This window comes from Didymosphaeria variabile (genome assembly GCF_027946475.1).
Source record: "Didymosphaeria variabile strain IMI 356815 chromosome Unknown scaffold_2, whole genome shotgun sequence".
Lineage (NCBI taxonomy): Eukaryota > Fungi > Ascomycota > Dothideomycetes > Pleosporales > Didymosphaeriaceae > Didymosphaeria > Didymosphaeria variabile.
Window position 1 is genome coordinate 4,119,102 of NW_026611621.1, and position 26,459 is coordinate 4,145,560.

Here is a 26,459-nt window from a genome sequence, read left to right on the forward strand (position 1 = left end):
AACGCGCGCCGCTGTGAGCTATAGCTTCCAGCAATCGCCCTGGTCGAACAACCCCAGCTGTCACCCCACGAAGACCGCCGCCATGGCGAACCGCCCAGCGGCATCCGGTTACTTGGCCGAAAGACCGGATGGACGTCGAACTGGAAAATCGCCCTCGCGCTCTCCTGGGCCCAATGCGCGGAAACAGCAGAAACCCAAGGTTGTAGGCTACACCTCCGAGGGTGTGCGGGACAATGACATCTTTAGCCTGCCGGGATCCGACTGGCAGATGCTTGTGTTGTTGGTCGTTGTGGCTACTATCGTGCGCCTGTACAGGATCTATCAGCCCAGCAGCGTTGTCTTCGATGAGGTTCAGTACGTCACTTCCGTCTGGTAGACAGCAGCATTCCTCTGACTATCCTCAGCTTCGGTGGATTTGCCTCCAAGTATATCAAGGGCAAATTCTTCATGGATGTGCATCCGCCCCTCGCGAAACTACTGATCACCCTCGCCGGGTGGCTCGCTGGATTCGATGGCAATTTCGACTTCAAAGACATTGGCAAGGACTACGTAGAACCAGGTGTACCATACGTCGCCATGCGACTACTACCTGCCGTCTGTGGCATTCTGAGCATTCCGACTATGTTCCTTACCTTGAAAGCCGCTGGTTGCCGAACCACTACGGCTTCGTTAGGTGCCGCTTTGGTCATTTTCGGTTCGTGGGGACACAGCTTTGCTACGAAGAGATACTAATATGGTGTAGATAATGCGCTCGTCACTCAGTCTCGTCTCATCCTACTCGACTCACCACTCGTCCTCTTCACTGCTATCACTGCCCTCGCTTGGACAAGTTTTACGAACCAACATGAGCAAGGTCCTACAAAAGCGTTTCAGCCATCATGGTGGTTCTGGCTCGCTGCGACTGGTGTTGGACTGGGCGCAACTTTCAGTGTGAAGTGGGTCGGTCTATTCACCATCGCCTGGGTCGGCAGCTTGACCTTACTTCAGCTGTGGGTCCTGCTCGGCGACACAAGAAATGTTACTCCTGTAAGTGCCCTTGGTGCCTTTTGATTTCAAGGTATTGAACCCGTACAGCGTCTTTGGTTCAAGCATTTCTTTGCGCGCCTCTTCTGCCTGGTCGTCATTCCGCTGTCCTTCTACATGGCGATGTTCGGGATCCACTTCATCTGTCTTGTGAACCCCGGTGACGGCGACGGCTTCATGTCCTCTGAGTTTCAGGCAACTTTGAACTCGAAAGGCATGCAGGATGTGCCCGCTGATGTTGCATTTGGAAGCCGTGTCTCTATTCGTCATTGGAACACCCAAGGCGGGTACCTGCATTCTCATTCCCACATGTATCCGACAGGAAGCAAGCAGCAGCAGATTACTCTGTACCCTCACAAGGACGAGAACAACATTTGGATCCTGGAAAATCAGACTCTCCCGGAGGTGTTGGACGGCCCGAAGCCTTCAGGTGCCAAAGCGTGGGACAACCTGGGCCCTATCAACATCGAGGAAGGTGCCGTTCTTAGGCTTTATCATATCACCTCTGACCGTCGTCTTCATTCGCATGATGTCAGGGCTCCAGTGACAGAGGCTGATTGGCAGAACGAAGTATCAGCATATGGATACGAAGGGTTCGAAGGCGATGCCAATGATTTTTTCCGCGTGGAGATTGTTAAATCCATGTCCGATGGTGCCGAGGCGAAGAAGCGTCTAAGGACCATTCAAACCAAGTTCAGATTGGTGCATCTGATGACTGGTTGTGTCTTGTTCTCCCACAAAGTCAAGCTTCCGGAGTGGGGCTTCGAACAACAGGAAGTAACATGTGCACGCGGTGGAACCTTGCCAAACAGTATATGGTACATCGAGGGTGAGTCGTTCAAATCCATCAACTAGGCCACGCTAACATAATCTCAGGGAACGTCCACCCTCTCATGAACGATACGACCGAAAAGGTCAATTACCGCAATCCTGGCTTCTTCGGCAAGTTCTGGGAGCTGCAAAAAGTGATGTGGAAAACCAATGCCGGTCTCGTCGAGTCGCACGCTTGGGACTCTCGACCCCCTTCGTGGCCTTTTCTAAGAAGGGGTATCAACTTCTGGGGCAAACACTCTAGGCAAATATATCTAATCGGTCAGTCTCCTGCGCATACACCCGAGAATATGCTAACCGTTCTCAGGCAACCCCGTCATCTGGTGGAGCTCCACCGCCATCATTGGCCTTTACATCGCCATCAAAGGTCTTGCTGTGCTCCGCTGGCAGCGCGGCTACCGTGACTACTCCAATGTCACTTTCAAGCGTTTCGACTACGAAGTTGGCATGTCGCTGCTCGGATGGGCTTTCCATTACTTCCCGTTTTACCTCATGGCCCGCCAGCTCTTCTTGCACCACTATCTTCCAGCCCTTTATTTTGCCATCATGGCGTTTTGCCAAATGTACGACTTCGTCGCCTATCGCTTTGATATTCTTGGCATCAAAGATTATCCCAAGATCGGCCAAACCGCTGCTGTTGCATTTTTGGCCGTCACTATAGTTGTTTTCCAAACCTACTCGCCGCTTGCATACGGTAACCCTTGGACCAGAGACCAGTGTAATAGCGTCAAGCTCTTCAGCACATGGGACTGGGACTGCAACAATTTCTTGACATCAGTAAGTTAACATATTGCGCCAAAATTATACCAAGCTAACAGCTACAGTATGATCAATACACCACAGAAGGGATCATTCCGTATACCTCTTCTCCCGCGGTACCTGTATCAGCAGCTCCAAAGGAGGTTCCTCCGCCGGTTCAGCAAGAGCAAAAGAAGCCAGACGAAGTCCTCTCTGAAAAGCCTAAGGTCTCCGTCCCGGTTCAGCCCGACGAGCTTCCGGTCCTCTCAAAGGAAGAACGCATTGAGTTCCGTGATGAGAATGGTCGAATACTTGACGAAGAAGAAGTGAAAGCCTTGGAAGGGAAAGTGAGCTTCAAGACACGGTACGAAACACGGACACGGATAGTAGACTCTGCAGGCAACGAACTACATGAGTCACTTGTTGAGGCTAGAGAGGCCGAGGACCAAGGCGTTGCGCCTCCTCACCCGGATGTGGAGGGCCGAAATCCTGAGACGAAGGAAGGAAAGGACGCAGAAGCAAGTGAACTCCCACCAACGGTTGAGGCCAGCGAAGACGAAAAGAAGGAGATGAGCGTCGAAAAACAAGCGAAGAGCCCTAAACCTGCTAGCGAGGCGAAAGCTGCGACGCAAGAGTCCGCACAATAGTGCATGATACAATGCAATCTCGCTCGAGGATTGTTGGTAGCTATGAGGACATCCACCGATTTTGTTTGGTAGGGGTGACAAGCTTTGCTTCGTGGTGTAATTCATGCTTCATGCGTTTGTAAAATAGGGTATATCTTATTGGTAGCGATGGCGCTGTTCGTGGGAGTACGATCGTATACTCTAGATTGGTTCTTGATGCAAGTTACGGTCGTTTGACAGAGAACACTGGTCCAAACCTGGGCATATTGTTCATTAATACCGTGATGGTTAAACATTCGTCTCTCATGACTCTTTCTGTCCGTCTTTCAAGCTCTTCGTCAAAGCCCCCAGTGCACCTGGCAGCTCTTCCATGCCCTCGGCCCCGCCCCTCTCTTCCACAGCAACTGCCAGTTGCTCATACACACTTGCAACGCTTCTAAACACATTCGCACTATCCGGCCACCCTCCTTCCACCTCAAAACACTGCCCTATCTGATTCATCTCCTCCACCCACCTATACGCTTTCGGCGGACACCCCGTAATCCCCTTTTCCGCACGAGCCTTTGCGCTGGGGTTGTACTGCTCGATGTAATCCTGTAGTTGCGGTAGCACTCCGAGAGACGCCGCTGTAGTGAAAGACTGTAGTGCTAGGGCTGTGAAGCCTTTTGAGAGAGCTGCGAAAGTGCACTTGAGACCTGAAGCGGTGCCAATTTTCCCATCAATGTGGCGAATGTTGAGGACGTCTGCGAGTTCGCGTCCAGCGATTGGGGCATCGGAGAGTGGGTGAGGGCCGGATGTGGGGATGCCGGGGCGTTTCCAGTCGATGCTCCCTGGGGTTAGGGATGGTGGACCGCCGATTATGCCGCCATCGAGGAATATGACCTACACTCGTTACTACTTGGTGAACGGATAGCATTTAGATCTAATATAGTCTGATAGAAATTATAAAGGGTATGCACGATGTGCCGTAGGTGCATCGAGAATCCTGATTGAACTCACCCGCGTTTCTTTCTGGAAAAGTGCACCAATGTTCCTAGCCGTCTCTGGGGACACCGCGTTCAGATCTGCATAATAGAGAGGTTCCCCATTTCCAGGCCTTGGGTCGGCTTGATGATGAAATACGCTCAAGATGCGTTCTGCGTTGGCTTTCGCGTCCTTTGGAGGCACGATCGATAATATATCTAGGTCAAAGATTCAGAATCAGTCTAGTGCTCATGCGAGGAATGTTTGACATGCAATACGACCAACTAGCAGGTCGCCGGATGCAAATCACCAGAACATCGATGCGAACGATCTAATGTTCGATTCTTTGTACTGGTGGTAGCCAACCGGTTACAAGGCCTTCAAAACAAGCCAAAATGAGAATGTTGCGTACAGTCTGCTTTACCAACAAGTTCCATATCCGAGGAGACACACTCGATGGACGCCGATTTGGTGCGTTTCTGTGTCGCGGTACTTCTATCGCTAACATTGGTGACAACGTGAAAGCCACGTGCGAGGAGTAGTTGCGCTATGCCCAGGCCCATTTGGCCGATGGAAAAAACCCCTACCGTGGCCTTGGTGGCAGCCATTATTGAAGAGGTTAATAGGTCGACTGTGGACAAAGGTTGACTATGCCGGGGTGAACGATGTCAGAGGTGGTAGGGCTGTTGCTTATGCCGCATGAGAATGGAGATATTGCGGAGGTTCTAACTGCGAATGGATGGTGGCGGGGCAAGCACGACTTTACACGTGCAACACCAATCGCAACATACTCATCTGAAATTATGGTATCGCTTGGACATGAGCAGGGGGAACAATATCATGTACAGCATCAGTTTCAGGGGCCACGTAGACTATGCTCAAGCTACATAGCTGCTGGTTCATAAGTACCATAGTCCGATATCTGGCACTATTTCAGCTGGTCGTCTATTGTGCCATCAACTTGCCAGAGAATGTGATCAGCGACATATCAGTCTACATGGTGACCCGCATTTTCAATCACAGGTGGGCCTGCTTGTCACGATGCGCTTGCACGTAAATGTAATTAGGAACGCACTCTGCATGGTAATGTGTATGCACATTCTTGAGATCCGCTCCATTTACTTGGAGCCCGTAGATGAGCCGAAGACATCAACAAGGCCTGCAGTCTCATTGCGTCACTTTCTAGATGCAATCAACGACCTGGAGTACAGATCTTGAAAATGGCTCGCCGGGTTTCCTACTCTCACAGCGCGACGTCGAAGTGCACGGTTGCTGATATTAGTAAAAGAGATAAGTTCTGCCAGGCTGATGTTAGATCTAGAGAATACGACTCGGGCGGAAACACCTGTTGACGCCTTTCACGGCTACTGGATAAGCTTTCCTGTACCTCCACGCTTGCCCGGCGGGTCTAGCCATCCCTGGACTAGGGCCAGCGGGCACCTCCAACCTCAACGCTCGCGGCAGGAGATACCGTGGATTGCCCCATCGCAGACACGCATCCACACGGCACTTGTCGCTCCCGCCGCACGATCGATGAACGTGCTGCTGTTGCGCCGCACCGCATAAACGCGCCAGGACCACTTTCCCCGACCTTTCGCAGCACCCACGCGTTGAACCCCTCGTCTCGCATCCAGGAGAGCGCGCCCTTCGTCCACCTTGGCTGGGACCCACATTCTTCCAATGGCGCCGCTGCCCGGCACTCCCAGACCACGCGTGAGGAGCTCCGGGCGACCGCTCAAGCGAACCATCTCCGATTCTGCGCCTCCGCTCAAAAAGCGCAAGTACATACCTGGCGGGCCTGGTGGTGGTGGCAGGTACGTCGACGAAGACGGCATCGAGACACCGGTAGGCGGCACAGGACCTGGGGGCTACGCATACACTGGACCTCGTGGCCGCATCGGCCGCATGAACGCTGAAGCACAAGGGCTGCCTCTCGACGCGCCCTCCCCTTCATATTCTCGCCCTCGACGCGAACGACCGCCAGCTGGGCCACGATCCAGTTCGGCCGCCGCAGTAGCCGCCGCAGTGGCGCAACACGACGGATACAAGCCGCGCGAAGAGCGCGGGTGGGAGGAGTTTCATCAGACATTGGACATCGATCTCGAGCTGCCCATATTCAGCGCGGACCAGGTCGACGGCACAAGTCCCCCCGAATCCGCACCCGGCACACCTATCAACGGGTTTTATACTGGACAGTATGCCATCGACAGCGGGGTGTCCGCCCAGTTCGAGGGCATTCGCGCCCAGCAAGCTTCGCAAGATGCCTCCACTATCAATGGCGTTCAGATGACTCCCCGAAAACGGGGCCCAGGGCGGCCGCCTCGCAAGATCGACTCCATGCTGAACGGATTAGGCTCGCCCCCGCGACCGCGCATCAACCCTTTGCCGACTATGAATCCAAAGGAAAAGCTGAATCTACCCAAGCCCTCTACCCGCCAAGTGGAAACTTTCAAGGCATACGAAGAAAGCGAAGCTGTCAAAATCAACTATGTTGACCGGACCATGGCCAGCATCGGCTATCAAGAAAGCGAGATCTTCGCGAAACCAGAGAAGGCGTTGATCCGTGTGCCTGAAGGTTCGATCGAGGAGGACTTGGACCTGACATTACAATCGGAAGGCGATGGCTCGAGTGCGGTTGGAGTTGGGCGTGTGGAGTATGACATGGACGAGCAGGACGATCGGTGGCTGGATACTATCAACGCGCAGCGGCGAGATGAGGGGGTAGAGGCTATTAAGCCTGCAATATTTGAGGTCACCATCACACAAATCGAGAAAGAGTGGCATGCTCTCGAGAAACGTAAGATTCTGCGTCTGTTTAGTGCGGCAAGTTGTCTAACGCAAGTACAGGGATACCTAAACCAAACCCGAAACCCCCACAAACCCATCGACCACGTTCCAGCTCAGCAGCTGCAGTTAATGGAGAGCCCGCAGGCCAAGGCGACGAGCAGGATACAAAGTGCGCTGTTTGCGACGACGGTGATTGTGAGAACACCAATGCTATAGTATTTTGCGATGGTTGCGATTTGGCAGTACACCAAGAGTGCTACGGCGTACCCTTCATACCGGAAGGACAATGGCTATGCCGACGATGCCAGCTAGTGGGGCGTGGCACCCCTGTGAGTGAACAGCCGGTACGTTTTACACCTTTACTCAACATCCATGCTTCACTAACAATGACAGGGTTGCATTTTTTGTCCGAACATTGATGGTGCCTTCAAGCAAACCACTGCAATGAAATGGGCGCATCTTCTCTGCGCAATGTGGATTCCGGAAGTATCGTTAGCGAACACGACGTTTCAGGAGCCTGTACAAGATGTCGAAAAGGTGCCAAAGACACGGTGGAAGCTGGTAAGATCTTCACAATGATACTCTCCACAGCCGCTGACTTGGATTGTAGACTTGCTATATCTGCAAGCAAAAGATGGGCGCATGCATCCAATGCGGCCACAAGTCCTGCTTCGAGGCATTCCATGTGACGTGCGCACGTAAGGCTCGTTTGTGCCTGAAGATGAAATCCTCCTCGTCCCAAAACCCACACGATGCCAGCGTCCTCAAGGCATATTGCGATAGACATTCGCCTAGCGACTGGCGACGCGAGAATGATGTGGACGGTGCGTTAGCTGAAGCCAAATATTTCTATCGACAGACGATGCGGCACGTTCGTTGGGGTGATAGCCAGGCATATGCTTTATCTATTGGTTCTACGCATCCTATACCGTCTGTGGAAGGTCCCGAGGAAGATGATGGCTCAAGCAATCGACGCAGACGTCCAGGACCAGCTGTGAAGTCTTGGCGACTTCCATCTGGAGCTCCAGTTGTACCCCATGCTGTGTATCACAACGTGGAAAACTCACTCATAAGATTCAATGTTCGCAAACGCAAGGAATTCGTCCAGGAAGCTTGCAAATACTGGACATTGAAACGAGAAGCCCGGCGCGGCGCGGCCCTGATTAAACGCCTTCAACTTCAATTAGATGCGTTCTCCTCGATGGAGATCACTCGGCGTAATTTTGCGGGAATGGGCGCTGTCGGTCGACCTAGACTTCAACGCCGTATTCACTTTGCGGAGCTTCTTGAGGATGATATGGAGTCGATCCTCATCATGTGCGAAACGGTCAAGAAACGTGAGGCTGAGAGGCTCAAGGATGTTATGATTTTAAGAAATATGCTCGATGCTATGTATTTCCCGATCTCGCCATTGCTTGAACCGATCCTCGAGCGAGCTGCAATGTAAGTTGGGTTCATAACGTATGAAATGGTCCCTAACTTGTCATTGCAGGTATGACAACAAAGACATCTTCAAAGAAGGCCTTTTGGAGTTGCAGACTAGGCTTGCAGAGAAGTTTTACACGTCTGTGCAAGCCTTCAGCGAAGACATGGTAGCCGTGTTCAGCTCAGTCATTGGCTTTGCTGCCATTGTGGACGTCAGCGATGCTGAACAACAGCTTGGCGGCGGTGCTCACAATCTTCTAACCGCTGAGCAAAAGGAGAAGAAGAAGCTGGCCAAACGCATCATCAAGGGCATTCAACCTCTATTTGACGATGCAATGCATAAAGAGTCCGACTTGGCCGGCAGACCGTTCGAAAGAGAGGTCCCGAATCTCGAGGCCATACTTGACCAGAAACTACGTACACGACCATTTACTTCGGCTTCTACTAACGGTGTGCATGGGAGCATTGAAGACGGGGCCTCTGGTGGTGCAGTCCAAGCCGCGAAGACGATCATGGATGGGGTCGCAGCCAAAGGCGACGAGACCATGCCACATGCACCAACGCCTGAGGAACTATCCGAAGTTCATCGATCTGCGCGGGATGAGGCTGCTGATGAAGCTGCTATCGCTGCCCAGCTCGGACAGGACACCATGCAGATAGTCGCGGATCCTGAACCCATGGATGTGGATGGGGTCCAAAGAAATAACACGACCGCGGCACCGCCAACGCCCCCGGGGTCAGACCAAGATTTGCTTGGCCCAATCCATCACGGTGGTGTACCTTGGTACATGAAAGAATTCGATCCCGAAGGAACAACCGTCTACGAAGAGCGTTGGCCCGGCAGAGACGTGTTGCGAGATATGAGCGAAGAGTTGAGCGAGCTGGACGACGATGAGCTGAATGGCCTGGCTGGATCCGAAGCCATGATACCGGAATCAGTTGTTTCAGAGGAACTACAAGAGGTTGCGCGAAACAAGCGCAACAGAAACCGTGGCCTTCGGTAGCACCTTTCGGTTGCATGTCATGTTTACGATTTGACGCGGGCGGCGCTTGTAATGTACATCTTCAAGTGTACACGATAGGATTTCTGTCATTTCTGGTGCTTGGTGTTTGGTGTTTGGTTCTGAGAAGGTTTTGTCTCAGGCTGGACGTGTTTCGATGTCCTGCAAGGGTTGCACAGGACTGTTAGCGTGGATGCATGATGTTTATGTATAATCTTGTTTCTCTAAATGCAGGTGCAATATGTGTGCTCAATTCGCAGCAAGATTCGTCAGCGCAAGTGCAGGGCTGAAGGGGAGCGCATTATCAATGGTGAGGCGTGAAGGCGGAAGACGCGCTGCGCTGCTGACACGCCCGGTGTGGAAAACCCGTGACCCCTGTTGCTGCTGCCTCACTTCAGCCCGCGTGCCTGCCGTCTTTGTTCCCTCACCAACGCTGCCCGTCCACAACTGGGCCTGCAGCCATAAATATCGCCGCGCTCGTCTGCCGCGTCCTGTTCTCCACTCGTCTCTTACCCACCAACCCTTAGCTACCGCGCCCTCTCCCCTTTGCGGCAGCCTAGCGCAAGCCTTGGGAACCCCTTGCGACCGCCTGCGTAGCGTCGATCAGTCACCAAAAATTCCACTTCGCTGCTCAAGCGACTAGCATCAACCCACAACTAACCACCATCTACCAACATGGCTTCGATGGAGTACGAGTCCGAGCAACGCGGCTACGATGGTATGTTCTACTCGTGCGCTTCGCCTGCTGCTCCTGGTAAGCTTACTGACACACCGCGCAGATGAGCCCCGTGGCTACGATCGTGAGCGTAGCAGGTCTCCGCGCGCCGACCGTCGTGACCTAGATGACTCTCGCGTTCGCAGCGCTTCTCCCATCAATCGCGACAGCCGGTAATGATATTCGTCATCCCGGATTCGATGCGGCTGTACTAACAGCACACAGAGGCCCGCCCCCAGACTCGCGCGATGAGGACGACAACAGCCGCAACCCGGGTTCCAACCTCTTCGTGACTGGTATCCATCCGAGTCTGAGTGAGGAAGAAGTCACCCGTCTCTTCGAGAAATTTGGTGAAGTCGAGAAGTGCAACATCATGCGTGATCCTCATACGAAGGAGTCGCGCGGCTTTGGCTTCGTCAAGATGGTCACTTCTGACCAGGCCGACGCTGCCAAGGAGGGCCTCCAGGGTGAAGTTCACCAGGGCAGGACATTGAGCATCGAGAAGGCCCGTCGCGCTCGTCCACGTACCCCAACTCCGGGCAAATACTACGGCCCGCCCAAGCGTGGTGAGTCCCACGAATGAAGTCTAGATGCAAGAGCTAACATTTATCAGAATTTGGTGGAGGGGGTCGTGGAGGTCGCGGAGGTCCTCCCCGCTACGGTGACCGCTACGAGGATCGCCGCGGTGGTGGTGGCTACTCTGGCGGAGGCGGGTATGGAGGCGGCCGTCGTGACGATTACGGCTACCGAGGATCTCGTTACGAGGATCGACCCTATCGCCGGGACCGAGACGACTACGGCTCGCGTGGTGTTGATCGCTATGCCTCTCGCGACGACCGCTATGGCCGCGAGGAGCGCCGTGGCGGAGGCGGAGGTGGAGGATACTACAACGAGCGCCCGCCCCCGCCTGCAGGTGGAGCTGGCGGTTATGGAGACGCTCCTCCCCCTCGCCAGGAAGCTTACGGTGGAGGTCGACCATACGAGGACCGTGGTGGTGGTGATGAACGCTACTCCCGCTAGACGCGTCGCTGACACTACCAGCGCCGTAACGGTTTTGAGCTGCTGAGCACATCCCAGTCTGGGCGACACTCCTCGACTCTTCTCTCATGTAATCCTATACACTTCTTGCGGTTCGGTTTAATACGGCTTTACGTCACAGTTCGGGGATATGGTCGACAAAAGTTCTTCAATAAGGTTCACGGCGCAAGTAGCATACTCGATAGTTTGCCATCTTGTAGCCTCAGCATCTCATCACGGTTCTCGGCACTCGGTGGATTTCCTTAGGAGAAACGGTATCAACATTTCGGTAAAGGTTCCCAACGCCACAGACTTGGCCTTGGGTGCGCAATGCGTCTTCGTCTGCGTCGACACCAAATTGTACTTCTATATGTCCCCCATTCGATGCGTCCAGGACGTCAGAACTATCAGTCGTCACCACATTCCGCGCCCTCAGCACTGTCTAAATACTTCAATATCATATCTGGCTCCACCCTGACAGCGGGCGCGCCAGCAGCCACTGTCATCGCCCGCACTCATCAATAAGTGCGCTAGAAATCAACATCCGCTATATCTGTTACATCACACCTATAAATGCGGCCACATCTCTCGCCTTTTCTTCACACATCACCTGATTCTCGACAGCAAGTGATGGTTCATTCCTCCATGACACGGCGATCTTCGACACATTCTTTGGTCATCTCAGGATTGCGAATATCGTCCTTCACATTGCCGGTACCATAACGTATATCCTCCAGCAGTGCCTGGACAACGATTTGAGGGCATTGCGTTATTCCAGCACGGGCATTACGTAGGCCCAGGAGCTCAGACTGTTCTCCTCAGGCGGTAGGTTTCGCGTGCTTGCATGGCAGCCTCAGCTCGACTCTGCTGTTAGACACAGGTGCGTTGCCGTTTCCTTTCGTTTTTGTCAAAATCCCTCTAGGCGTGTCGTCCGCCTTGCGTGCGGTCACACAGTGCGAAACCTGTCGCGCAAGCTCACAAGCTCATATCGAAATCCCCGGTGAGGGACGTATACGCATATATTGATCCCGATTGGTGTGCACCAAAACATCTTCGGCGTATAAATCTGACGGTCGAATAATGGTAGGCGAAACGCCATCTACCCGGAGCATTATGTAGGCTCTGACGACCTAGATCTGCATCGGAAGCCACCAACATAGAATGATACTGTAGTCGTAAATGAATGACTCGCTGATGGCTGTGACAATCAGGCTTCTTCTCGTTGCGTCTCAGCGCACTGCGGGTAGCTCCAAATACATGGTAATTATCTAAGCACAGGGTCACGTACAACGGTGACTGGTTCCATGGTGAAACGTGGCTCCTGCCTAGCATGCACAGTGCAACAGCCTGCACGACGCGTAGTAGGCCTTTATAAACACAGAACGGCCAGCGCCAAGAGCTAGGACAGGTAGGGATACGGCTACTGCCAAAGGCGTTAGGACGCAAGGTGTGGGGGTGACTTGACGACGCTTGGTCTCAGGCTTGCGCGGCATAGTACGACGCTGCGAAAGGGATGTAATGGCTAGATTCGCACAGTGCGGCCAGTCGGTTCCTTGTCACCTCTCACTTTTACACCAGCTTCTTGCTACGCCCGCGCCCATGTCGCAACGAATATCATCATTAAGGTGAGCTGCGCGCAAACGACGACCATATTACGGCCGCTTCCAGAAAGCACCACGGACCCCACGCAAAACACCCGAGCCGTGGCGCGCTGCTTCCCGGCTCGCGTATCATGACGCAGCGGAAGCTCATCCCATTCCTTGCCCTCGGTGTCCTCGTCTTCTGTCTCTTCATATACTCGAGTCGCACATCGCGCGAGTCCTGGCAGAGCTTGCCCCAGCACCTGCACTTCGGCGATCATGTTGGCGCAGAGCATACAGAGCCGGACTTTGTCAATTGGAATCCAAAGCCAAACTTCAAGGCTGGCTCGCCCCTGCCACCAGACCACAACTACACCTCAGTTTTGGTGATTGCCAAGACCAAGCGGGAGGATATATCATGGATGGAGAGGGAGCTCGTGGACCAGGAGAAGGCCATATATGTCGCGGACGACCCCACCGCGCCGCTGCACCCGCCCAAGAACAAAGGTCACGAGGTTATGGTCTATCTATCGTGGATCATCGATAACTACGACAACCTGCCTGACGTCGCCATATTCATGCATGCACACCAGTATACTTGGCACAATGACGATCTTCTTGGGCACAATGCCGCCGACATGATCAAGAGACTGAGCCGGCCCCGTGTGTGGAGGGAAGGCTTCGTGAATATGCGCTGCAACTGGTATCCGGGTTGTCCGGACTGGATGCATCCCGGAGAGACAGAGAGGAACGCTTTCAAGCAAGAAGAAGTTCTGCTAGCGAAGTCTTGGAGCGAGCTGTTTCCTCTTGACCCTGTGCCCTCTGTGCTTGCACAGCCGTGTTGCGCTCAGTTTGCCCTCTCCCGTGAGCGCATCCAGGCTAAGCCGTTTGCACAATATCTCTGGTACCGCAACTGGCTTTTTTCGACAAAGCTACATGATTCCATGTCCGGCCGTATATGGGAGTACGTCTGGCAGTTCGTTTTCACGGGGAACAACGTGCATTGTCCTAAAGAACACATTTGCTTCTGTGATCAGTATGGCAGTTGCTTTGGCGGCGAAGGAGAGTTTGAGGATTTCCTGAAGAGGAAGCACGAACTGGAGGATCGCGAGCATGAGCTCAATGATTGGAGAGAGCAGGGAAAGAGCATACAAGAAGCAAAGGACCAGGGCAAGTTCGCAGAGGCTGAGCAAATGGAGCAGCCCGAGCCAGAAAAGGGGGCCTCATTGGAGAAGGACATCCAGCGGCTTCGGTCCATTATAGACAAGTTGAAGACAGACGCTTGGGAAAGGGGCAAAGATCCAAAAAATCGTGCCAAGGAGGCTGGACGGGAGTGGCACGAAGGAGATGGGTTCTGATCGTAGGTACTCGTACACCTCCAGGTAACTTAGGCTTCAGGGAGGTTTGCCTCGCAAGCATGAGTAGAGTGTACAAGATGGAGGCAATGCCAATGACGATTTGATGCATGCGAGTCAGATACCTTGCTCATCGATGTAATAATATACGACCCTTGTAGCTTACATAAGGAATGCATGCTTGTGTTTTGATGTTCGGTGTTCTCGGAGAAGAAGCTGTACCACCAATCACATAACCAGCAAGCCCGCACAGTGCGGATGCAAACGACACAAACAGCACAAACACAACACAAGCACGCACAGCGCAGGCACTCCACAGGTAATTGAGTCCAACAAACACCCGATATCGACACCCATTATTGCTCTTGGCTTCGATCAGAACCGTTATGTGGCATCCTCGGATCATCCGGAGCTGTTTAGAGAGCGCAGTAAGATGCGTGTCCAGTCGGTAGTTGTTATCGCAGTTGATGCTAGCACGCAATTCGGTCACTATGCTAACGTTCCTCAGTCTAGATATATTCGCTAGATACCATGATGGTGCAGTAAGCCACCGAATACTCGACTGGTGTTTGTCACCATGGCAGCAAACGCGCCAGACTTCAAGAAGCACTTGCCACCCGCAAACGTCGCGTGGGCATCAGAAGTTGGCGATTATGGCTCCTCTAGATCCGCCTCGATGAACGATTGCGATGGGTTCATGCCCTCTCAAATGTCCGAGATACCCACTCGCGCTCTGCAAGAAACTCATAACTTGGTAGAGTTGCTGGAAGCTGCAACTACCGCTGCTGAAAAGGCGCAGGTGTTGGCTAGATCGGATACTGCCAACACCATGATTACACGGAAGGGAAAGAGGAAGAGATCGTCGAGTAATCTATACAGAGATGAAGACGGTGCACCGCCCGGCCTCAAGCGCGCTCGAGTGCATGCGACAGCTACTAATAAATCAAGACAGTACGTTGCGCGCGGGGGTACGCTTGATCTGAACCCGGGCCTTGACAAGCAGGCAGATAATGCAGAGCCTAGCGACACAAATACACCGGGCATACATTCGGCTGTAGCCCTTTTCCGCCGACCTTCCGAGAAGGTTCCCCGTAAATATACGCGCCTCCCAATGTCGAAGCTGTTCATGTCGTTACAGCTCTCTCCTGAAAGCTTCTTGCATCTGCAAGCCGAAGCCAAATCGTACATGCTTGATTCTGCGCATCCTGAGCGGCAAAGCTGCGTTGGCAACAGAGGGAAAAGCGATACTGACATGGTCAAATTGCGGTTGTTTAACTGCGTGCGGGGCTTCCTAGATGGCGGCGCTGGAGAGCGGTTCTTTGGAGAGGGTGCAGCCAGCAAGAGACAAGCGGGGGGTGAGTCTCAAGAAGTTGCCAGGGCATTAGGAGAAGAGGAAGTACAAACAGACAGTGATCTCGTCTGGCCAAGAGATGGCAACAAGCTCATCAGTCTAGTCACCCCTCTCCTTCGCCGCATGGTTACCAACGAAAGGCAACGCGTATACGCCATCGAAACTCGTAAGGGAGGAGCGAGGGGAAAGGAAGACGTTGTGGAAGCTGCTGATGGAGTTGCGGCAGCAATGCAGCAGCAGGATCCCTCCATCAGCAAGCTTCCTTCTTGTCACGGCCATGATGTTCCGGGCGTCGCTGCTTCATCTGATTGTCGCCCCTACTTTACCGCCACCGTCCGTCCACAGCCACGCACAGGCCCAGACTTAACGAATACAAGCATGCCGCTATGTTTACCTTTTGCCTGGTCAGTCGATGACCCTCCATCTGGTGGTGGCGATCCACCAAATGACCATGACCGAACCCCTCATATAAAACATCTTAACGTCTTTTTAAAGACGGACAGGAGTATCTTAGGCTCAGTTCGGTTTCGTCATACGATGGAGGCACTCCTCATCCAGTTATCTTGGGCTGATCTGCTAATTTGCATCGGCCATTTGATGGAGCAATACGAGCACAGAATACGTGACTCATTGCGCAGGGCCAGCGTTGAAATAGGCCCCGATACCCTTCGTGGACTTGCTGTCGCGGCCACTAAAGCTCAAATTGGCGATGGAGGCCACGAAAGTATGTCGTTACCAGACACAGAGTTCTCCTTAGGCGCTTTTCCAACAGATGCATTGAACAGTTCTATATCCGACACAAACGGCTTGCGTCATGTCTCTGCTGCACTGAGGCCCGAAGCAACACCAAGAGTTGGCAAATCTGGGTCTACGAAGCCGGTCATAAGGTCACCCCAACTAAACGATAATGGTACTATACTTCAGTATCGTATCGAAGCTATGCGATCAATGGGGCGCGTAGTGATCGAGAATGACAGCGACTGGGAGGCATTGAAACTGGATGTTGCATCTGCAGATTGGGCAGATCAGACGCTGAATGCAATCGCGATACTGCAATGAGCAGATTAGGTTGTAGCTGCCATACCTAGCATACATAGCTAGACTCCCGACATTATACTAGATCCCCTGGAGTGGCTCATTGAGATACTATCCTCAACACCTCCTCACCCTCGCGTTGGCCCAAGATATTTTCGTTTACCATCTGTTCGAGCGCCTGCTTCACTTCTGCTTGCTGTGCTTTCCACTCATGTTTGGCTGTAATAGCACCGTCACCCTTTTCAAGAACTTGTTTTAAAACCTCCGCTACAACTGCCTTTGCCCCGGTGGCTTTTGCTTGCTCTCCGTCTCCTACTCTCTCGGCGTAGCTCTTCGCTCCGCGGTAAAATACGCCTGCATTAGAAACCAGCACGTTTCGACTCGACCTCCAGGCTGCTTTAGCTGTGTCTGCGAACGAGAGGCTGAAGCGTGTGAGGTCGATGTCCGCTCGTGTGTCGAATATGTCTGCGAGGCGATCAGGCGACAGATGGGCGTTGTATTGGGGTTTGACTAGTTGCGTGAGGAGCTTTTGCGCTTCGGAGAGGGCATTCCATTGAGTCTCGGCATCCGAAGACGTAGATGCTGCTTCCGCCACGTCTATGAGCGCATCGGCATAGGCGGACTGCTGCGCCACTTGCTGCTCTGGAGACTGTGAGCCCTGAATCAACGTGGTAAACAGCGTCGAGATCGTGCTGGCATATTGCGGTGCTGTGATGTTTCCGTTGCGGTAGGATGCTTCTGCAACGGCGACCTGGAATATGGCTGCGGCCAGGAGAGCATCGTCTTTGGGCGTTAGTGCGTGCTCCTTTTTGGTGCTGGGGGACGATATGGATAATGTAGGACCGGCTCTTTCATCTACTGTTGGAGGCGGAGGAGCATTGTCCACAAGGGAGATCAGAGTCGAGATGCTGGTGTTGACTGTGTAAAGGCCCTCCTGAACTCGCTTCTCAAGGCTCGATAGCTCAGTGGGATTGTACAAGCCCAGGAGCGTCGTCAGAACGCCAAGCTGTGCAGTGCATGTTTCCAGAATGACCTCGGGTGTAAGGGCTTCCTCGACTGTAGCCCACTCCCCAGTGGCGGAAGAAGTTTCCGAGGCAGCATCTGTGGTTTTCTCACCATCCGCTTCCGTCTGCATACCTGCATCATTGGGATGCAGGTTGCTTTGCTCAGTCTGCATAGTGTTCCACTGGAGGGCCATCTGCTCATACTCCCGCTGTTGCGCAGCAAGGCACTTGGCAAATAGATCGGCCGCCTCTTCGAGCAATGGACGTGCGGCTACTCTCGCCTCAGTCTCGGCCTCGTCTTCCAATAGTGCTTCTGCTAGCGAGCTGAGGACTTGTCCGGTATTAAATTGGATGTCTAAATTTTCGCGGTTCAATAAGAGTGCCGCACGGTGAGAGGCCAGGGTTTCCTGCAGCAGGGCGACCTTGCTGCCCAGGTGAGGTGCAACGCGTTCATCTTCGCAAGTTTGGTATTCGAGATGTGCCCTGAGTATGTTCAGCATTCGGAAAAGTCAAGTTAGGCTTGCGGGATTATCAACTTACTTATTGTACGCGAGGTCAAAACTTTGTGGAAACTTCACCAGTCCCTCATCGTACATCTGAATTGCGCGTTGGAAGAATCTTGCTCCTTTCGCTGCGTCTCCAGCTCGCCATTTGCCCTAGACGGGAAGACAAAATTAGCGTAAGCGACCCGAGTGCACGCCAGCTGAACGTCTAAATGCAGTAGGTTGCTAAGAACCTGGAAAAGCCGGATCGGATCGTGCGCAAACTAAAGCATGCATCTTCCAGCTCCCTACGTTGAGAGATACCTTGTCTTCGAGGCATCACTTACTCCTGCCTGTTCATGTTGTTCTGCCGCCTCCAAGTATTCAATTTCTGACTGTGGGTTCGAAGCTTTCGACTTGGCCTTCGGTTTGAAATCTCTGCTTTTGGGTGGCATCTTTAATTATTGCTGTTACGAGAGCACACACCAGTTCGGAGGAAGAGTTGTGGTGTCAACGATCCAATGAGTTTACTATGGCCTGGAGATGGTTGCAGTGACGTCTCGGCGTGCCCAAAAATTAAGCGGGGCCTTTACCGGGTACCGCAGCGCACTATCGCTTTCGCAGTGAGCAACACCGTTCTAGAAAACCTTCCCTAAAGTACTTCCCTATGAGTCACTCCAGGGTCGAAGTCGAAGAGAAATTATCCATAAGCCTATGCACCTGATGGCAATGCTCACTAGACGTTGGCGCCGTATGCACGGACAATTGCTCTCGCACGCTGAGTGGTGACTTTGAGAGCAAGTCTCGTGACTGCGCGTTGCCCATGACTATGCATATAACGCGTGGCCCCCAGCTTCAGTTTCGATTTCTCACGAGTGTCCTCAAAGAAACTATCCATCACAATGCAGGGAAAGACGCTACCCGCAGGCAATGTGACGGCATTCCAAATGCGCGTGTACACCCTTTTGCTTCAGGTTTGTTAGGCCGCGCCTTCTAGACAATCAACAGCTTCCTCAGCGGTGAACAGATTCCAGAAGGCAAGGTATCGACCTATGCTGCGCTGGCCAAGGTCCTTAAAAGCAGCCCACGAGCCGTCGGTGGAGCGCTACGCAGCAATCCGTTCGCACCAGAGTAAGCTTCGGCAACCAGAGCAATCATTCAACTACGTGTACTGACATTATCAGGGTGCCTTGTCATCGGGTACTTGCGAGCACTGGAGTAAGATTTAACGTCATATCGAACGAGCACAAGACTGACACACCTACAGTTTATCGGAGGCTTCAAGGGCGACTGGGAGAAGGTGCCGAGCGGACAAAACCAGACGTCAAAAAGGAAACTCCTCGCTTCTGAGGGCGTACAGCTTGACGAGACTGGCTATTTGATAGACAAGTCGTGCTGGTGGGACAAATTCGATGTCTCGTAGTGGCGACGGATGGTGAATGAAATGGCAGGATACCCCTGCGATAAAACGATCAGTGCTTCACGAATTATACCCCCTATGGATTATATCCAGTAATAAGTCAGTGAGGGATACACTGGTAAGCCTCCCTCTTTCTGCTTCGTAATATGCACTCTAATGTGTCACACATAGGAAGCGAATACATCATTCAATACTATAAACTAGAGCTTCAATATGTGTTGCAAGCTGGTCAACATTAGAATACTGTTATTAAGATTCGAACGAAGACAAAACAATGATTCGTTCTACTCAAGGTTGTCATAAAGCGTTTTCTCCACCGCAAACCACGCCTGGATTACCTTTGGATCGCCGAAGGGGAGGACTTGGCCCGCTGTATGGTAATCAGTATATGGAGAAAAAGCATATACCACAGCTACAGGAACTTCGAGCATCTGCACTTACAGAGCATTCCGGCAATACCCTTCTCCCTATCGACCCACCAAAAAAGGTTCGCAAGTCCGCACCACCATCCAGTGTTGGCGCCACGTCCGGTATCTCCTGGGGCAATCGTGAGGAACATACTCAGACCCCATCCTTGTGGTGGGTTCCCAGTCTGGGGATACATCTCAGGCACACTGTTCGACAGCAGCGGATCCGCCGCCGGCGGACCACCACGCGCAAAGTTCGGCTGATTCGGAATCTGGTTCTCCCACATCAAATCCACCGTTTCCTTCTTCAAGATACGATTTCCAGTCGTGGGACTGACTCCGTCATTCAAGAGTGCCGTCAGAACCTTGAGATACTCCTTCGGCTTCGCGAACAAGCCACCTCCGCCTGAGTGGAAGAATTTCTGCTGCTGCTCTTTTGTGTTCTGCCAGAATGCACGATGGTACAAATGATCGCGCTCGCTCAATGCTCCAGTTGTTGGGTCGCGTTGATGCATGTATGCGAGGTTGGACTTCATGTTCTCTGTGGGAAACATTGTGACGTCGGAAATGCCTAGGGCTTTGAAGATGTGTTCTTGCATGTAATCGTTCAGCTTTTGTCCGGTGTGGCGCTCAAGGACGATGCCCGCCCAGTCGATGTTAATGCCGTATTCCCACATGCTCCCTGGTTTCAAATTGCGTAAATCGGCTGAATCCCACGGTATTAGCACAGCTCACCTGGCTGGTTGACCATCGGTGAATTGATGATATCCTCTTCGTCACCGTTGAACTCTGGTCAGACAATATTAGCAGTGCCTAGTACCAAGATTGTGTTGAAGGTGGAGCTAACCTCCAATACCAATGGGTCTTCCTCGCATGCTAACCCTGGGGTCGAAGAAAGCATATGCGAAGCCAGCGGTGTGATTGAGCAGCATTCTCATCGTGACACTGCCCTGTTGATCAACGCCATTGACCCCATCAGCGTACACCTTCTTCGCGCCGATTTCCGGTGCGAGCTTTTTAATGAACTCAGCATCGTCGAGTGGTATACTACCTTGCTCTACAAGCTGCAGAACTGCAATTGTGGTAACAATTTTAGTGCAGGATGCGATCCCTGTGATAAACCAGTCAGACGGACGAATGCCAATGTAAGATTGCAAAGCATTTACAGAAGCTTGTTTCCATGTCCATAGGCTCTTGCGAGTTTATAGAACGCATGCCGGAGGCATGTTCGATAAGAGATTTGCCCTCTTTGTCGACCGCCACGAAGGTGAGGCCGTTCATACCCGTGGGTCCCTCCTTGGTAGCGGCATCGAGTACCGTCTTGATCTTCTGTGCACCCTGAGCTGAGAGAGGCATTATTGCGAATAAACAAATCAGATCAGCTACTTGTGACGATGAGGCCAACTATAAGGACGCGATCACGTTTTGTAGAATACCGACACACTTATGCCGAACCGAAACGTAATGACTCGAGTCGATCGAATCGTGCCAGCTTTAGCCTCATAATTAGCTTCTAGAAGCAGTAGTGTGCTTGAGAGGGTTTAGAAGCTTATGTCCGCTGACCTTGGCTGGATCTCTGGTGTTTACTGAACGAGATCCACGAGCCCCACCCCGCGCCCCTTCCCGCATTCCAACCGACAAGCACCGTACAACGTGTAGTTATGAAAACTTTAAGAGTCTCGTTCGCAAGCGCTCTCTTCATAAGTAATGGCTGACGATCCCTTGAATTGAGCTATCGGTTAGTCTAGACTCGTTCACTCCCACATGCATCTAGTAGTTCAGATTCGTGCACATGCATGAATATCTTTGGACGAGGGCTTTATATTGCAAATCTCAGCATTGCTGATCCTGAAGGAAACACTTGGTACTGAAACGGGCCGACTACTGATACGGCCGGTATTGATTATATCCTGCTTATTGTAATTACACAGTGCGATCAACTGGAAAGTGTCACCAACATTACACCGTCAGCGTGAAGTTGGCAACATTCGTCGGCTCGCGTGGGTAGAACTCCCAGGTAAACGTAGTAGTCTTCCCTGCGCTTCTCACCGCATCCAAAACAGCTGACTTGAGGATGACATTGTTTGCGTCCCAATCCCACTGCCCCGAGTACGTCAAGCGACCTTGCTGCAGGGAGCCTAGATACTGCGTCCAGTCATCAATCAAGATACCTCCGTCGCTCTTGATGGCTTTCACAGTCGCAGGACGGTTCTGACCCTTCCACGTGATCGGAATTGAAAGGTCTACAGACGTGGCTGGCAGGGCTTGAGTGGTGGATCCGAGGACTGGCGTGGCGTATTGCAGTATGTCGATATTAGTAGGGCCGCCAGAAGAAAAGGTCACTGTAAGGTTTGCGAGGGAGCCGGTCGCGGTGCTGGATGTGATTACCGTTTTGAGGAAGGATGCGGTGAGGACTATCGCGGAGGAATTGCTGGAGTAGTCTGTGCCCTTGGTGAGGGCAGTACCTGTTTTAGTGTTCTTAATGCTGGAGAGTGTGTTGCCATTAAATAGGTACGGCAATACTGTGTCGGTAACTGCGGCGCCGGCCTTGTGGTAGGCGTATGCGGAGGAGGATTGCGATGTTGCGGAGACGTCGGTCGTGCTCTCTGGTAGGCTATTTGTTTTCCCGGCTGCGGCGTTGGTCAGAATGGAGAGCGCAGTTGGGTCTCGCCATTGGTGTGTTGCTCTGTTGAAGTGGTCTGCGCCGTTGTCCCAGAGGACTGTTGCGGTGTTGTATTTATTGGCCGTGCGGATGAGGAAGTCGAAGTATTTCCAACGCGCGGCGGTCTCGGTTTGGACGGAACTGGCGTCCCATTCGCCGATTATGAGTGGTACATCGGTAAAATTGTTACGAATAGCAGCAAAGTCGGCATCTAGAGTGGCCTGGAAATCGGAGGAAACGGTCAGTGACCAGCCTTCGAGAAATCGGGAAATGTATGCTCAAGAGTAGAACGTACCTTGTCCGCATCCGAGCCCCAGATCGTCTTGCCCCACGCAGAGAAGATGAAGTCGTATGGGGAGTAGTAATGGTATTGGATCGCCCACGGGTTCTTGTATTTCGCATCTGGCCGTTGGAACCACTGACTTGTCTTGACAGAGTCCTCTCCAGCTCCGACCAGGGTCACCACTCTTTGAGTGTTGAACCCGCCAGAGTCGGCAAGGGCTTGTAGGAAGATGCCATTGAGTTTGTTGAGCTCTGCACCGTGCTCAGCAGTAGTGCCGGGAGGCTCATTAATGGGCTCAAAGGCGACCAAACTGCTCTTGCACGCAAGCTTTGTCCCAATCTGGTACCAAAGCCTGTAGAACTTCTCTTCGATCTGTGTAAGATTCGCACCAGACGCAGTAACATCAGCCCAAACCCAGCTATCGTGGTGCACATTCACAATCGTATAGAATTCTCTGGCAGTGATCATGTCGACGACATCAGAAACGCGTTGCAGCCAAGCAGCATCGACGTCCCAGCTTGGCGATCCGGATGTAAAGTGGTCTTGGGTTCACTGTCAGCGGTGATCGATGTTCTACCACGAAGACACCTACAAGCCCAGGTCACGGGTAATCGAATACCCTTGAAGCCAGCAGCCTTGATATCGTCGAAAGTGCCCTCGGTAACCTTCGGGTTGTTCCAATCTCCCTCGTCCTCAACGGCATCAAGTGTATTTCCCAAGTTCCACCCAGGGTTGATATTCTTGACAAAGGCCGAGGCAGAGACTGGCGTGAATGTCCCCGTGCACTTGACACCCGCTCCAGAGGTGGCAGAAGCGGATGCAGATGCGGACGCCGACGTTGTTGGTGAGGTCACCAATGTCGTCACAGTTGATGAGGTCTTCGTAGTAGCGACGGAGCTTGTCTTTGCGGAAGAAGCGGCGATCGACGAGCTGGTGGCTGCTGTCCCAGGCACACATTGATGGTACCCTACGCAGGCGGTGTTAAATGAATCTTATCGTGATATAGAATACGAATGGCGTACAATCATTCTGGGCTTGGCATGTGTACCCGCTTGGACACGATGTCTCGCCGGTGTAGCCTGTGCCACCACCTGTATTTGTCAGTTCTGCTCAATGGACAATTGATGTCTTGGAAACTGACATTGAGCATATGGTGCGTTCTCAGCAAGTACGCCTTGAAGCAGAGCTCCGAAGAGCATCAGCCCATAGCTGGCGACCATTTCGCTGGATTGACGGGACTCCTACGAATGCCCGAGCTTGGATCGACTAGCGTAGTTGTGCGACCGAGTATTGAATGGGCGACGTCCAAAATATATCATTTTACTCTGTATACCAGTGACTCGATGTTCCCTTTAAAATGATCATGTTGGCGTAAGTCTTCATTTCCTCCAATGACGCAGGGGGACCTGTAAATGAAGGGCCGACCCCATTATTCTCCATGAGGTACGCTTGACTAAATTCCATCCACGATTCCCGAAGCAAGGTAGTCCTAGGGCTTGGGAGATGAACCGGGCTAGGAAGTAGGTAGGCTGCATAGGAGAACAAGGGAGCGGGATTGGTTGAATTGCGACTCGCCTATTCGGCTCCCTGCGGTACCATATTGCAGGTCCCGTCGGCCCTATAGCCAAATGAACAGCACCTTTCGATTTTTCCGCCAAGTACACTGAGGACGTTTTGCGTCGCGTGCAGCTTTCGCGGGCCGCAAAGGCGGGTAGGCCGATCCAGGTTGCGCAAGGTACGGGGTAAAGTGGACAGGATGCTATGGTGTAGGACGCAACTTTCATGCGCGTGATCCGGGAACCTGTTACTTGTATCAGACTGCAGAACGAGAAACCCGCATGCCTCATCATATATTAAAACAAATATAGAGAAAGCTGATGGAATGATGTAGACGAAAACGATGTAGAGATAATGTATATAGCGACAATGGAGAGAAGTGCGAGGTCATCACAGCCAGAAGACAATAATATACATGTGCACCGCAACACCATGTTATGGATGCGGAAGAACTCAGAGACAAAATTTGACTGTATTGGAATCGAAGTTGAAGGAAGGAAACGACTTCCGACATAATCCTCGAGATGCCGTGTGCCCCCATGCGCCATAAGCTCCTGATTGCGCCTGATATCGTCCAGATTATGTTTGAGTTTTGAAAATGGTCCTACAGGGACAGGGAGAGAAACGATTGCGCCTACATTCATAGGGTAGGAGCGAAAGCAGCGAGGGCCAAGCCGTAGTTGGAATCCCGGCTGGTTCGGTCCTGCGTCGAGGGCGAGGACATGTGTACGTCCGGCCAAGGTGCTCACTCTGGACGCGGTCTCTTGGCCCCGTGTGGGTTCCAGTTCCCGTCCCCTCCACCTTGGCCCTGTTGGAAGAAACCCGGGTTGAAGTGGTTTTGATTGTTGGCGAAACCACCAGGGCCTGCGCCTACACGAGGGAGGGAATGTCAGCGCCTTGCAATACACCAGGGAAAAGTAACGCAGGAACGCGCCACTGCGGAAGAGATCTTGAACGGTTGACGTACCCATGCCTCCGCCCATCATGCCCCCCATGTTACCACCCATCATGCCCATTGCACCACCCATGCCCATCATGTTGTTTGCCATGGGCATATTCATACCGCCCATGTTGTTCATACCCATACCACCACGCCCGCGATTGTTCATGCCTCCCCGCATGGCACCCCCCATCATGCCGCCACGGTTGAAGTTGCCTCCGCCGAAGTTATTCATTCCGCCCATTGGGCCACCCCCGAAGTTGTTCATAGGGCCAGGCCCTCCGAACCCACCCATGTTGCCGCCCATGTTTCCTGCTGGGCCACTAAAGCCACCCCTTTGGAAGCCCATGTTTCCTCGATTATTGAAGTTGCCTCTTTGATTGTTGAAGCGGTTGAAGTTACCTCCCTGCCCACCTTGGTTTCCAAAGTTGCCGGAAGATGATCGGTCGCCGCGGTTCTTATCACGCTGGGGCACATCTTTCGGGAGAGTTTTAAAAGGGTTGACGTGGGGCGGGTTGAAGATAGCTGTGGGCTTTTTAGTATGGGTTTGGTCCTTGTAAAGGGCTTCTATTTGATGCTTAAGGGCGGTGGCAGCTTGCGGACTCTGTAACTGTACGTAAACCTGGCTTTAATGGGCGTCAGCAGAAGGTCGTCAGGCATGGCAGTATTACGTACCCCTTGCTTTTACCGTTAACCTTGTGCTCATTGAAGGTGACTTCGTTGAGCTCATCTTCACAGCCACCTTGATTAGCCCAGCCGCGAATGTCCTCCTCGCTGATCCACCAGTTTAGGTCATTGATCATGAGTGCCGCAGTAGCGCCTGGATCCATTGGCCGGTCGTCGTCTTCGCCTTGTTTACGCTTCACGCCCTGCTGCTGCGGAGCCTGCTTCAGGAAAGCCTGGTTGTTTGCTGACGCGCCAGTGCTTGAGATTTGCTGTGTGCCATTCTCCTGTTGTGAGGTTCCATTTGTTCCCGTGACCGAGCTATCGCGTTTGTCTGCTGCATCTGCATCCCTCGGTTTCTCTGTTGTGTCCATGGTCGGCTCGAGCGAATCGTCGTGCGCAACGGTGTTGGGTTGCTTGGGCGCTTGCGGTGCAGTGGCATCCTGGTAGTTTGGACCGGACTCGTCGCCGTAGATGTCGATGTCAAAGTTATCGTCGTCGGCCATTTTGCTATTGGTCAGTAGGAGGAAGTCGTAGTCTTGAGGTGGTGCAGTTCAGGTCAGGCTTGCCCGAGGAACGGTGAAAGTGAGGAGC

The 26,459-nt window shown here is 52.7% G+C and overlaps 10 protein-coding genes across 10 annotated transcripts; 6 read left to right on the top strand and 4 right to left on the bottom strand.

The window, feature by feature from the left end:
• Positions 1-82: 82 nt before the first annotated feature.
• On the top strand, positions 83-3,239 carry PMT1 (Dolichyl-phosphate-mannose--protein mannosyltransferase 1; the record flags this gene model as incomplete). Its single annotated transcript, XM_056211874.1, has 7 exons — positions 83-354; positions 405-694; positions 743-1,026; positions 1,075-1,852; positions 1,900-2,115; positions 2,162-2,631; positions 2,679-3,239. The coding sequence occupies 7 exons, from the start codon at positions 83-85 to the stop codon at positions 3,237-3,239; spliced, it is 2,871 nt and encodes a 956-aa protein (XP_056075347.1).
• Positions 3,240-3,521: 282 nt separating this feature from the next.
• Positions 3,522-4,789, bottom strand: N0V89_003073 (uncharacterized protein; the record flags this gene model as incomplete). Its single annotated transcript, XM_056211875.1, has 3 exons — positions 3,522-4,100; positions 4,218-4,399; positions 4,594-4,789. The coding sequence occupies 3 exons, from the start codon at positions 4,787-4,789 to the stop codon at positions 3,522-3,524; spliced, it is 957 nt and encodes a 318-aa protein (XP_056075348.1).
• A 1,072-nt stretch (positions 4,790-5,861) lies between these two features.
• Positions 5,862-9,397, top strand: N0V89_003074 (uncharacterized protein; the record flags this gene model as incomplete). Its single annotated transcript, XM_056211876.1, has 4 exons — positions 5,862-7,163; positions 7,362-7,529; positions 7,579-8,411; positions 8,461-9,397. The coding sequence occupies 4 exons, from the start codon at positions 5,862-5,864 to the stop codon at positions 9,395-9,397; spliced, it is 3,240 nt and encodes a 1,079-aa protein (XP_056075349.1).
• A 672-nt stretch (positions 9,398-10,069) lies between these two features.
• Positions 10,070-11,129, top strand: N0V89_003075 (uncharacterized protein; the record flags this gene model as incomplete). Its single annotated transcript, XM_056211877.1, has 4 exons — positions 10,070-10,148; positions 10,174-10,282; positions 10,335-10,675; positions 10,723-11,129. 4 exons carry the CDS (start codon positions 10,070-10,072, stop codon positions 11,127-11,129), a joined length of 936 nt encoding a protein of 311 aa, XP_056075350.1.
• A 1,729-nt stretch (positions 11,130-12,858) lies between these two features.
• Positions 12,859-14,064, top strand: N0V89_003076 (uncharacterized protein; the record flags this gene model as incomplete). Its single annotated transcript, XM_056211878.1, has 1 exon — positions 12,859-14,064. The coding sequence occupies one exon, from the start codon at positions 12,859-12,861 to the stop codon at positions 14,062-14,064; it is 1,206 nt and encodes a 401-aa protein (XP_056075351.1).
• Positions 14,065-14,638: 574 nt separating this feature from the next.
• On the top strand, positions 14,639-16,471 carry N0V89_003077 (uncharacterized protein; the record flags this gene model as incomplete). The annotated part of the gene is made up of 1 exon (XM_056211879.1): positions 14,639-16,471. One exon carries the CDS (start codon positions 14,639-14,641, stop codon positions 16,469-16,471), a length of 1,833 nt encoding a protein of 610 aa, XP_056075352.1.
• A 76-nt stretch (positions 16,472-16,547) lies between these two features.
• N0V89_003078 (uncharacterized protein) lies at positions 16,548-18,388 on the bottom strand (the record flags this gene model as incomplete). The annotated part of the gene is made up of 3 exons (XM_056211880.1): positions 16,548-17,934; positions 17,992-18,107; positions 18,281-18,388. The coding sequence occupies 3 exons, from the start codon at positions 18,386-18,388 to the stop codon at positions 16,548-16,550; spliced, it is 1,611 nt and encodes a 536-aa protein (XP_056075353.1).
• A 447-nt stretch (positions 18,389-18,835) lies between these two features.
• N0V89_003079 (uncharacterized protein) lies at positions 18,836-19,356 on the top strand (the record flags this gene model as incomplete). Its single annotated transcript, XM_056211881.1, has 4 exons — positions 18,836-18,865; positions 18,931-19,064; positions 19,118-19,151; positions 19,201-19,356. The coding sequence occupies 4 exons, from the start codon at positions 18,836-18,838 to the stop codon at positions 19,354-19,356; spliced, it is 354 nt and encodes a 117-aa protein (XP_056075354.1).
• Positions 19,357-19,637: 281 nt separating this feature from the next.
• Positions 19,638-21,116, bottom strand: GPI17_1 (GPI transamidase component; the record flags this gene model as incomplete). Its single annotated transcript, XM_056211882.1, has 5 exons — positions 19,638-19,723; positions 19,795-20,466; positions 20,496-20,549; positions 20,608-20,832; positions 20,927-21,116. 5 exons carry the CDS (start codon positions 21,114-21,116, stop codon positions 19,638-19,640), a joined length of 1,227 nt encoding a protein of 408 aa, XP_056075355.1.
• A 603-nt stretch (positions 21,117-21,719) lies between these two features.
• Positions 21,720-26,371, bottom strand: N0V89_003081 (uncharacterized protein; the record flags this gene model as incomplete). Its single annotated transcript, XM_056211883.1, has 7 exons — positions 21,720-22,643; positions 22,718-23,247; positions 23,298-23,672; positions 23,728-23,796; positions 23,847-23,891; positions 25,230-25,828; positions 25,878-26,371. 7 exons carry the CDS (start codon positions 26,369-26,371, stop codon positions 21,720-21,722), a joined length of 3,036 nt encoding a protein of 1,011 aa, XP_056075356.1.
• Between the last annotated feature and the right edge of the window lie 88 nt (positions 26,372-26,459).